The 11,440-nt window shown below is 47.5% G+C and overlaps 4 protein-coding genes across 4 annotated transcripts in view; 2 read left to right on the forward strand and 2 right to left on the reverse strand.

Annotated features, from left to right (window-relative positions):
- The window catches only part of LOC125949370 (retinaldehyde-binding protein 1-like), a 5,028-nt gene extending 1,216 nt beyond the window's left edge, over positions 1 to 3,812 (reverse strand). Inside the window, exons 1-3 of the mRNA XM_049676340.1 lie at positions 3,473 to 3,812; positions 305 to 492; positions 70 to 229 (exon numbers count right to left, since the gene is read on the reverse strand). Of these exons, the coding sequence (XP_049532297.1) occupies positions 70 to 229; positions 305 to 479 (335 nt within the window). The 5' untranslated portion in view covers positions 480 to 492; positions 3,473 to 3,812. The remainder of the gene's footprint in view (positions 1 to 69; positions 230 to 304; positions 493 to 3,472) is intronic.
- Positions 3,813 to 5,288: 1,476 nt separating this feature from the next.
- LOC125949365 (formylglycine-generating enzyme) lies at positions 5,289 to 6,528 on the forward strand. Its single transcript, XM_049676333.1, has one exon. It carries the CDS (start codon positions 5,378 to 5,380, stop codon positions 6,428 to 6,430), a length of 1,053 nt encoding a protein of 350 aa, XP_049532290.1. The 5' UTR covers positions 5,289 to 5,377; the 3' UTR covers positions 6,431 to 6,528.
- Positions 6,529 to 6,555: 27 nt separating this feature from the next.
- Positions 6,556 to 8,091, forward strand: LOC125949346 (uncharacterized). Its single transcript, XM_049676311.1, has 4 exons — positions 6,556 to 6,699; positions 6,765 to 6,872; positions 6,942 to 7,007; positions 7,073 to 8,091. Exons 1-4 carry the CDS (start codon positions 6,660 to 6,662, stop codon positions 8,089 to 8,091), a joined length of 1,233 nt encoding a protein of 410 aa, XP_049532268.1. The 5' UTR covers positions 6,556 to 6,659.
- Positions 8,092 to 8,382: 291 nt separating this feature from the next.
- Positions 8,383 to 10,493, reverse strand: LOC125949328 (traB domain-containing protein). The gene is made up of 2 exons (XM_049676287.1): positions 10,000 to 10,493; positions 8,383 to 9,917 (listed from the first exon to the last, which is right to left on the reverse strand). Exons 1-2 carry the CDS (start codon positions 10,097 to 10,099, stop codon positions 8,527 to 8,529), a joined length of 1,491 nt encoding a protein of 496 aa, XP_049532244.1. The 5' UTR covers positions 10,100 to 10,493; the 3' UTR covers positions 8,383 to 8,526.
- Between the last annotated feature and the right edge of the window lie 947 nt (positions 10,494 to 11,440).

The following is an 11,440-nucleotide window of genomic DNA, read 5'->3' on the forward strand; positions in this document are numbered from 1 at the left end:
AAACAACGATGGCCTTTAATCGATCCAATCAATCCTTGCATTGCATCCCAGCTGATTCGCACTACTTACCCGAGATCCAACAGTTTCGCCATCTTCGGATGCCTGCAATCTAGATTCTTGAACGCACCTTCGAAAGCATTCCTCAACAGCACATACCGCTCGATGTTTTCCTGCACGACCGGTATTTGAAACTTTTTGGCGCGAAGAAATTTGAGGAAAAAATTGGCATCTGTACATACGAGATAAAGTGAATGATAAGAAGGGAAGTCCTGATGGAATTGTCACCTATGAAAACCATCATTACCCATCCGTATTTTACTGATTCGCGGATTTTTCTCGGCCCACTCGCGCAGCATCTGTAGTGCATGGTCGCGGGTGGCTTGAGTTTCTCGCAACTCCTCGTGTGCGATAAGGCGCAGCTCGTCGGATAAGGTGAAGCGATAGTCGTCCGCTTTCGTCGTGGCTTTAGTGTACTTCATTGTTGCTCTTTTTCTGCAAAGATATGATCGGAAATGAATGCTTCACATATTTGATACAACCACTTAGAAACAATGTAAACTTTACTATAAGCATCACAGTAGCCTGTGGGTCGGTGGTTCGATATTTTCACAAAAGACTTTCACCGGCCGACATCTGATATCACGTAACGCTAGTACGAGCCAGTCAAAGCTGTGTGGCTAACCAAGAAACTCTCAAAAACTACCACGAATCTAATCTCGTTCATTACGAAATCGAACCATTCTCCTATGCGAATGTGGTGTCCAGCAATCGAACGAAAAGAAGGCCAAACTTATTTAAAACCGAACGCGACACAAACCCAAAACAACTAATGGAGCGCGATGACGAGTGAAGCGACGGACCAACGAAAACGTAAAGGTAAAACATGTGGTAAACTAACGTAAGAATTCAGTAGGTAAGTTAGTTATTGTAAATGATAGTTATGGTACTTTAGAATGCAATTGTATGAGATAACTGATGAGATTGTATGAGATAGATTTTAAAAACTAATCCATCCTCGTAAGGTGAACAAGACAAAATAAGGTTGAATGTTCAAACGTCTCTTTCATGCAGCGATCTTCGGCCACAAAACTTCTTCCGGAAGTCTAGTCATACCCTGGGGGGTTTTTCGATTTATTTTAACACATCACTAAATAAACCTCAAGAATGATAATTTTGGCTCATACATATTCCTCGAAATGAGGAACAACCGAATTCCGGGCGACTGCTCTATTGAGTTCCAGCCAGTTCAAGGTTCAAATCCAAAAGCCGCTTTATTTCGAAGCTGAAGTGATACATTCGTCTGAATGAAAAAACAAAACTGGTTTCGTGGTGCATGGGTTGCCCAGTTCAGGGAAACAAGTGTCCTCTTTTACATGCTTCTGCTTCAGACAAGGTGATCCGTCTGGGTTTTTGATAACGATAACGATAACGTGAACCATAACTTCCTTCTCACTGAATCCGTAGGGGTATCCTTGGAACATTGAGCGTCATGATGTCTAGCACATGCGCGCGTGCTTCACGATGGATGTAGGTCATTATTCTCAACATGCGACAGGACGATGTGGCCTGATCGACCGTGACTGGTGTTGGCGGAGTCCATGACTAAGTGACTTCGAAGCGCCATTTCTGCCATTACGCAATCTCCATCACACGTGCCAAATCCGATGGCATGGTTTACTTCAATTGATTTCTTGAGATAAACAAACTTTGCCTCCTGTCGTTGCCATCATTGCTGCTCTGCATGGTTGCTGGTGTGGTTGCTACAGTCAGTGGCTGCAAGCCCTTGCTTGCCCCCTATTACAACATGGATCATACATAAGAACTCTTCTACCGAACTGCATCGAGCACCGCAAATGACCACAGCGACCGGAACGATTGTCCTAACAAGTGTGTTGCTTCATGCGCGAATCGCACACCATTCGTTCCCGTCCCATCGTGAAGGAGCAAACAAAAGACTTCAATGCCCCCCGCATCGTCGCTTGTGGTGAGGTGAGTTCAGTTTACCCTTTGCACATAAGGTACCATATTCTGTTAACGGAATGCACGGCAAAAGCGTCTTATGAAACATGTCGCATTACTAATTTTATACACTATTCCTTTTTTCTACAGATTCTGACATGAATGAATGGATGGTGCCGGTTAGTTAGTGACCGTTATTGTATCCCTAGGTAAGGCACAGCATGAGGAAACAAGTTGTATTTGCTCTAGTTATATCATGGTTCCCGTTTCGTATTCTACAATAGTAAATTTCTTTTTTTTTGTTGCTGATATGTTTTGTAACGGTTCACTGTGAGGGCCCACAAAATAAAACAGGTCAACGAATTGGTTTGAAGGTCAAACCAAACCCCTGCAATGCTTCAGATAGCGAAAACGAATACATATCTCGCAGATACTGGTTTAACCAGTGGTTTGCAATCCATCATTTCTCGTTTCTGAGAGCTCACGGAAAGGCATCATGCAATGGAGATGACGGTGTGGTCCAGTACACCTACCCTACCGATGCAAAAACACCCCGGTCATCTGCCTTAACCGTTAACTGGCAATCCCCCGGTACTCCCTGGTGGTGACCTAAAGTCGCCGCCGGTCGCCGGTCATCACTATCCTTATTTAAGTGGCATTGCTCAACCACCTGCATCGTGCTGCATCGTGCTGCATTGTGTCTGTCCCTTTTCTGCTACTTCTTTACCGCACAAGGACACACGGACGGGTGTGCAGCAGGGGCAGTGTGTGGATCGATTAAGTAAAGTACGTCCCCAACCGAGGGAGGACCGCCCCGCATGTGCTCTCCAGCAGAGGAAGGGCCGCATACGCTCAAGGTTAGCCTTGCCCACTGCTGTAGGAACTGCAGTCTCTGGTGCAAGCCTCCTGGTCAAAGGGCAAACCGCGTGTCTTGCTCGATAGTGTACAGCGGCCTTATTGCTCTTGCGATGGCTTCGACCATTTCTCATCTGATCGATGGACTAGAATTACCGGTGGTAATTCAACGGTCGCGCGGTGATAGACAAGCTGTAATCATCATTCAAGCGAGGCCGGGCGTGTGCTATGGGTAGATGTGTGTTCCGGGGAGATCAGCCATAGAGAGAGGTTCGATTAAACCGGTTTTTTCCAATGGCGGTATCGTGCCAAGTTCCTAATCTATCAGCAAGGCGGCCACCCCACCTGCCATAACCATGCATGCTAAACAAAAAAGGGTTTTGATTAAAGGGTTGCAACCGTTTTTGCATTACTAGAATCGAGCAATTTTCAACGGAAGAAAGGAAGGTTTTTCTTTGTATGTTTTTTACTTGACTTCCCCTAATCTACAGTAACATTAGTCGATACGCCAAGCGTCTATGATGTACGATCATCCGCGACAGGGACGTGGACGGGTTTTAGCAATAAAAGTTTATATACGCCCTGTGGAGCAAGGTTCAAGATCGCTATCCGGCAGCGGTGGACTCATCCTCCTCTAGCGACTCTATTGATCGCTTACCTTCCTTGAACCACGTCGTCACGCCGAGATGAGGGGGGGTCTGTATTTGTCGTCTCACTGTTGCGGGTTTAGAACAAACACCAAACGTTCTTTACGATCTCCAGCACAGGCATTCAGTGAACACGCACACGGAAATCAACACACAACTCGGCCCTTTTGGTGCCGGCTTAAGAATTAACAATATTTGCACGATCGCACCAGGCACTAGGATATACTCGGCTTGGCTAGAGTGAAACACTACGAAAGCACGCCCGTTGGCTGTTACAAGGTGACTACTGCCGCATGTGCCAGCCAGACCACGAGTGACCTGATGTGGCGGCGTGGACCGACCGAGAACTGCCGGCTCTTGTTTCGAGACGCAAATAAGTCCCACCGCTACGCTGCGGTGGTCTAGGAGTGTGATCGTCCCCACTCTTCCGTCTACGATCTTCGCAACCAACGCGAATCTCTCTCTCTGGCGAAACAGTCCGCGTCGCGACGATTGTTGTACAAATACACCGAGCCGGCAGATCTCAAAACAAGGGACTGAACCGGCCAGCCATGCTGCCACTTTTCTTTTTTTTTGCGGGTGGTGGAGGGCGAAAAATGCAATGTTGTGGTTTCATTTCCATTCGCCATCCTTGAACCATGGAAGAGGGGTTTCCCTTGGTTCTGGCGACGCGATTGTTGGCCCCGTGGATAGGATAACTATGATACGCAGTGTTTGTGGGTGAACAAACATATGCTCGCTAGTTACTTTTGTTGCACAATAACATTCTGCGGTCAGCAACAAAATCACATTCTGGGTGAGTTTTCCCCATGACTTAACAGGCATTGCGGGGAAAGTTGCTGAGAGTGTAACCGCTGAGGTAGCAATGTGGCTAAAAACCGTTGGTTAACGTTCTCCAGTGTAAGAGGAACGGTTCACGGTTAGCGATACCCGTAAACATGCAATGATGAAAAGGAGTTTATATTTTTAGGAATTTGGATTAAAAAGTAAAATGATTAACAGTCATTTTGACTGGTCATTTGGTTCAATGTATAATAAATTTTACTTTGCCTTTTTAAGACAAACATCAATCGTCATCATGAACAACAATTATGAGATAAAGCCAATGAGAGTTTATCCAGCCGATCTAGCGATCGCTTCAAGGATCAACACTGTAGATCGTTTACTACTGATCCAACCATTTAAGGTTGCTTTATGGTACATTTTAGCAGGAACTGTACTACAACTGGGCTACCTTTAAGCATATGTTCGATTCGTGGGGAATCGAATTTGATATCGTCGTAAAAATATTGTGATTTTGGAGATGTACTCATTATTTACCTGAAAAAATAAAATCTTTATGTTGCTAAAAAACGGCCACCTTGGCCAGAGCCCGTAGGCTTGCCGGAAACCGGGCCTTGAATGTTGATTCCACGTTATATCGGGGTACTTCCTCCTTGGCCGCAGATGGACTCTTCTTTAAGTACTCAATTACCTTAAGTTACATTCTGCGTTCCAGCTGTTTTGTTTTTTCAGTAAAATTTGCCGGTTTTTAAGGTAATTCGTGGTAAATCTAGTTGGCCCTGCAAGAGCAAGCTCCAAAACATGCTCTCCAGAATGTGCTCTCCAGCCGGCCACACACACGCAATATTATTGGTCAATATTACAGGCTACTTTGATATATTTAGCATATTTTCAGAAGATTGGAAAACACTTTGCAGAACCTGAATACTTTAAATAAATCCAACTAACCCAGAATATTGACCAATAATATTGGCAGTCTGGCAACCCGGTACCTCAACCCGTGATTTGACAGGATGGCGTGATCAAAACAAAACCACAAAAAGGACAAAAACCAAAAGTAGGAATTTAAATCAATTTTAATCCTTTCAATCCTCCGGCCAAAAGAGTCCGTGCGCTCGTATATCCTGGATAAAATGGATGAGTGGAAGTTGCTCTATCAATTGCTGCTGTATCTCACGATGATCGTGGGCTTTGTGCAACCTGACTGTGGATGCAATAAGCTTAAGCGACAACCAGAAGGTAGCGAACTGCCACAAGAACAGATCATTTTTCCCGACGAAAATGGAAAAGCGGGAAAGATACTCGACCTAGTGGAACATTCCAAACGGTATGAACACATGAGCCTGATTCCGGCTGGAGAATATCTGATCGGTACCGACCAGCCCATCTTTCCCGCCGATAAAGAATCGCCGGCGCGCCCCGTGACGGTGGCCGCTTTTTTCTTGGACCAGTACGAGGTATCGAACAAGCAGTTCAAGGAATTCGTAGACCAAACCGGATACATCACGGAAGCCGAAAAATTCGGCGATAGTTTCGTTTTTCAGCGATTCCTTCCCGCGGAGGTACGCAAACAGTACGAAGATTTTCGCGTTGCGGCAGCTCCGTGGTGGTATAAGGTGCAGGGTGCCAGCTGGCGGTATCCCGAGGCAGACAAAGAGCGCAGTGTGGAGCAGGACCGGTTAGACCATCCGGTCGTACACGTGTCGTGGAATGATGCGGTAGCCTATTGCCATTGGAAGGGGAAACGTTTGCCAACGGAAGCGGAATGGGAGGTTGCGTGTCGAGGTGGCCGCAAACAGAAACTGTTTCCCTGGGGCAATAAGCTGTTACCGAAGGATCAGCACCAGATGAACATCTGGCAGGGCGCCTTTCCGGACAGCGACCTGGCGGAGGATGGCTGTGATGGGACTTGTCCGGTAGGAAAGTTCCGACAAAATCCCTACGATCTGTATAACATCGTCGGCAATGTGTGGGAGTGGACGGCCGATTTGTGGGATGCGACCGAGGGTAAACCAACTGCAGAGAGGAAACCGGGAGCAGATCCACCGAATCGAGTGAAAAAGGGTGGATCTTATCTGTGCCACGAATCCTACTGTTACCGATACCGATGCGCTGCCCGTTCGCAAAACACCGAAGACAGTTCGGCCGGTAATCTTGGTTTCCGGTGTGCCGCCGATGTGGACTGATACGCTAAACCATCAGGGGTGCAAACAATCTCGAATTTACCTTATAATTTATGCCTGCAAGTATTCTGCATTTAAATAAAAAAAGTGTGCATAAAAAAGCGTTAAATTTGCCTCTTGCACAAAAATGTCACGAAAACAGAAGGGCAAACTGGCAACACTGTAGGTTTGACGACCGTGAAAACGTGCTTGAACAGCTGGGGCATTGAAAGGAAAATTGGTTTCGATAAAAATGCAAATAAAACAGGAAAAACTCAGCTTCTCGGATGTCGGTAAGTGGATGTCTATTCAGGCTATGAAAAATAGAGCAATGCAAGGACAGCCTATCCAACAACAGATGATACCGACGAGGAATCGGATGGACAAACGACATCGAACAGCAGGCAGGTGCTAGGGGATTTAAGAGGACTAATCAAACAGGAGAAGAGAACGTCTTCCGAAGATGGTAAAGCCGGCAATATTAAGCTTTCTAAAACAAACCGCAAACTAACCAAGTAGGGGTTTCTTTTTGTAGATAGTGATTCTTCTCAACCACCCATTCCAAAGGAGGTAGCAGCCAAGGTGAAGAGTGAACCACCAGGTAAGCACTCGGACCAAAGTGGTGGCTACTTTGGTATCAAGACTAACGAAATCACATTTCCATAGAAAGGGACACTGTGCCATCCAACCGTTCCAGCATTGGTGCGGTCGCTGTGAAAATTGAACCTACCGAAAAAGGTCGCCGAGGCCATGATGCGGTTGAAGAACCGCTTGCTGGAGACGAGCATCCCTCAACTCTTGTCGAAAGCATTGGCTTTCCGTCCAAGCTCCAGGCCAAGCTGGTGGACTATTTACAACGCTTTCCCAACGTACGGACAACAATGCCAGCTAGCAAGAAAGGAACTGCCGTCGACCTCGATCTAAGCAATCCGGACGAAGAAGCCTGGATCGTCCAATGTCCGGCCACTATCAATCCGCAGGTTGTGTTGCTGAATCGGAAACTAAACCTTTCGGCATCGCAGGCAACCGTGAAGAAGTGTCCCATTCCCCTCGAAACCACGGTGCGCCGAAACACGACACAGCAGGTGATCAGTGTGCTTTCCGAGTCCCAGATGAAATCTTTCGTTCCAGCCGGGTTCATCCGCATCACCGAACCTCTGCCGGAGGTGAGCCACTCGGAACAGCTAGACAAAGAGCAGAAGTTCTGTGAGGTGCGTGTACCTTTTCCGGATGATATTCGCGAGCGGCATCCGTTGCTGGGTTACGATTTTCAAACTCTGCTAGCGATACCGGACCGTGTGCAAAAGCGTCTGTCGATCGCTCGTCAGAAAGCGGACTTATTTTACACTTCGCCCCAGCTGGCTCGATTAGAAAAGACAAATCATAGTAGTAGCACCAGCACCGTTACGACCAGCAGCGAACCCCACACTGCGCCGGCAGTGAGGACGAAGAAGCGAAAAGCTGCTCAGGAAAATGAAGCCACTGCGTTACCGACTGAAGCGATGCGGATGGCAGTGGAAGAAATTGTCGTAAAAGAAGAACCTATGACACCGACGAAGAAGAAAGTGAAAAAGGAGACAAAACAAGCAGCTACGATCACAGCAGACAACGGTCGTTCGGAGGTTGTGAAGAAAGAAGTTACCGAGGCAACCGAGGATGATATATCGTGGCTGTTGAACATTTAACCAACGTTTGTTGTCCCCGTAATGCTTACTAGTGTCACATTGAACACGTGAAGGAGCTTACTATGATTATTCAACAGAAATACATTTGTTGGCGGTATCGGCGTATGCTCGATACTGTGGATGATAAAGGTGGTTCTGTCTAACTCTCTCCTCTCGGTTTTGATTCGTTGAACTGCCTACTGGCACAAACTGCCCCCCGTTCGATAGTCTAGTCTCGTTGTTTAACTCGTTCCATTTGGAATGATATTCTTTAAATGATACGTTTCCTTTGTGCTTGCATGTAATTCGTTAGTGCACACACTCTACTCTCGCGCCTACCATACCCTCATACCATCTACCCACTCACCCAGTATTTTGATCTATTCTCTTGTTCCACTGTACAGCCGCATGATGCCACATGGTCCAGGGCGGGCACCGTAAGGACCACCATTATGATCACGCGAATCGTGCCCTCGCAAACCGGAAAATACCATAAGCGGCTAGTCCGAGCATTCCGTACTTCACGGAGTACTTGAGCACGCGGTGGCCAAGGCTGGCCGGAGGGATGTGTGCGATCGCGTGGATACTTTCCGCGCTTACCTTTCCCCAGTGTTTGGCAATACCGGCGGCATGTCCGATGCCAACGACGGCCACCACCCGCACTGGCTCCAGTGTTCCATCGGCATGCTGGATCGGCATTGCGGCCATCTGTAGCGAGTGGCAAAGGTAGAGATCACGCTCCTCGATGAATACGCGCCCGAACGCCGGGAACTCTTCCGCCATTTCGAGCATGATCTCCTCGAGTAGATCCTTTTTCTTGCACTGCTCCACCTCCTCCGGTGTGATGTCATCCATGAACAGCAGCTTCGGGATCAGCTTGAGCGTCTGCCACACCGACAGTCCTCGCAGCGCACGCTGCAGTGTTACCTTGATCTGCCGGTCGCCAAGCTGAATGATGCAGTTCGGAATGCGTTGCGCTTCCCGGACGGCACACCGGAACTCACCACCCGGTGCCATGCCGAGTTTTTTCGTAAACTTTGCGTTCATGCTCAGCAACAGAATGTAGAACAACCCATTGATCGATCCGTTCGTCTGGATGATGGTGCGCATTTTGGCCAAGTTCATGTTTTTGGCCTCCTCCAGCAGTGTCTGCTCATCGTGGCGCAGTATGTGGACACGCGATGGGCACAGTTCCAGCATGACCACGTTGGGTTGCACGTTGCGCATCACCAGCGATACGTCCCGCTGTGAGCTTTCGCTGAAGTGTGCCGTCCCCACCAGATACACTTTGGCACCATCCGGTGTCGTTAGTACGGTGACCGTCTCCGGCAGATGCCGGTCGAATTCCTCCAGCGAGCCGTACACGGGAATCAATGGATCGCCGCCGCTTGTGGTGGCGATGCTTTCGATCGGTATCAGCGACACGTTAGCCGTAGTGTCCCGAGAATCTCGCTCTCCACCAGCCGTTGTCACCGTGTCCGACGTTTCGGAGGACTGTGACATGTTGATGCTAACGTCCGCTGGGCTCGGGCGCGGTTTCACACCCGCCGGTTCCGTATCCTCTTCCTCCGAGGAGCTGACGAACGAAAGTGTCACATTGTTCGCCGTATCGGAGGCACTCAGATCGAGGCTTAGCGTGCTGGCGGTACTGTTCAGTGCGTTACTCGTGTTGTTGTTACTGCTGGCATCCCCGATGCTACCACTTCCCGCTGTCTGTGACTGCTGGTTTAGATTATTGTTACGCAGACTGTCCAGGAGTTGGCGTGTGGAATCTTTCACATTTTTGCTCTGCCGCGCCCGGAGCGTATCATTCCAGTCGCTAGTGAGGAGGCTTACATCTTCGGTATCTGTGAGATGGTAAATAGCTAGATTAGAAAACACGCACGGTCCAATCATCAAAACCTAAACGCCCGGCCCTGCGTACATTACCATTGTCCGAGTTGTCCAGTTTGCTTGAGTCGAGCGTGGAGTTGAGCGTCGTATCTAGCGCACTGTTGTACTCCGACGATGAGCTGAACGGGGAAGACATGTTACAAGCGGTAGATGGTGGCGGCGTAACGATGCCACCGCGGATTAGCAAAAGGATCTCTACGAAACTCGCTGGACACCTGGAACACCCGACCACTGCCACATACACACAATGCAGGCCCACTATCAACAATCCACCACGTAATCGCTTACGCACAAAAAAATCGTCATACGTTGTGGTCTCGAAGTACGGACGAACGAGAGCATAGAATTTGTGGCTTGCTATGATGGATCACGGAACAGGGAGAAAAGTGCCACGAATTCAACCTTTAGCTGCCCCCTTTCATTTGCACCCTCGGAATTTTGCTGCGTAAATGCGGTGCAGCGAATCGAAGAGGGCACGGTGGGGGAGCGGCTCGCGTGCACCTTTTAGATTTTAAAACACTATTTTTCACAAACTTTGTTAACACCTGCATCTAACAACTTTTTTCATAGTGCTTAGGGTGCTGCTACACCTCTGGCTACGGTGACAGCTGCAACCGAGCTCACAAGCTCAATATTATTGGTCAATATTCTGGGTTACCTGGATTTATTGGCGTATTTACGATCTGCAAAATATTTTTAAGTTTCTGAAATTATGGACCTGAAACCTGGAATGTTGCTCAATAATCAATAAAAAATACTGCAAAATTTATCTTAAAAATCAATCCAAACTAGCATAAGGTGGTGATTGTTCCAGCCAATTTGGAATCTATTTCCCTAAGTAGAAGGGGGCGACGAAACCGGATTAAGCACCCTGGAATTTTGAACTCGACGTTGAAAAAAGGCACAGAATTCCTTAAAATCGTCGGCTCCAACGTGCAAATAAGCGATTGCTACTTTCTATTTTTCATAAATAATAACTTACCTTATTGCAAGAGTACGGCTACTTACCTCTTTCCAAAATAGTAAACGGTTTACATTTCGCGCTATTCAAACTCACCCGAGTGTTCGCGCTTTCTTTGAACTCAAATGAAAGAACCCCAAGTGGGTTTTGCTTTTATATCATAGATTTTTTTTGTCATTTAGGGAAAAAATTATGCACCTTTGAACCATTCGATGACCAAACAACAACGAACAGCACTGCCTTTTCGGTGTGTTTGATCGTTTTTTGTTTGTTTTGCAACTCGATTACACAACTTCGCTTTCACACTTTTACATCTCTCACTTCTTCGGTATGCAGATTCCATTCATGCATGCTCCGGCTCATCATCACATGTGCACGCCTACTTAGCTTGACGATCACCATCCTTCCACACGCCATCCTTTCTCATTACTTTAACGTTCCTGTGCGCTGTGTGGCTCCACTAATCGTCGTTTGTGGATAACTCACTGCATGCTTTTCGCTCAGCCGTTATTTTAA

The sequence above is a fragment of the Anopheles darlingi genome, chromosome 2 (genome assembly GCF_943734745.1).
Source record: "Anopheles darlingi chromosome 2, idAnoDarlMG_H_01, whole genome shotgun sequence".
Lineage (NCBI taxonomy): Eukaryota > Metazoa > Arthropoda > Insecta > Diptera > Culicidae > Anopheles > Anopheles darlingi.

Coding starts and splice junctions, on each gene's coding strand:
- LOC125949365 (XM_049676333.1), top strand. CDS start 5,378: ATGGATGAGTGGAAGTTGCTCTATCAATTGCTGCTGTATCTCACGATG.
- LOC125949346 (XM_049676311.1), top strand. CDS start 6,660: ATGCAAATAAAACAGGAAAAACTCAGCTTCTCGGATGTCG. Junction 6,700..6,764: donor ACTCAGCTTCTCGGATGTCG/GTAAGTGGATGT, acceptor ATCCAACAACAG/ATGATACCGACGAGGAATCG. Junction 7,008..7,072: donor GGTGAAGAGTGAACCACCAG/GTAAGCACTCGG, acceptor ACATTTCCATAG/AAAGGGACACTGTGCCATCC.
- LOC125949328 (XM_049676287.1), bottom strand. CDS start 10,099: ATGTCTTCCCCGTTCAGCTCATCGTCGGAGTACAACAGTGCGCTAGAT. Junction 9,918..9,999: donor ACTGGACAACTCGGACAATG/GTAATGTACGCA, acceptor ACCATCTCACAG/ATACCGAAGATGTAAGCCTC.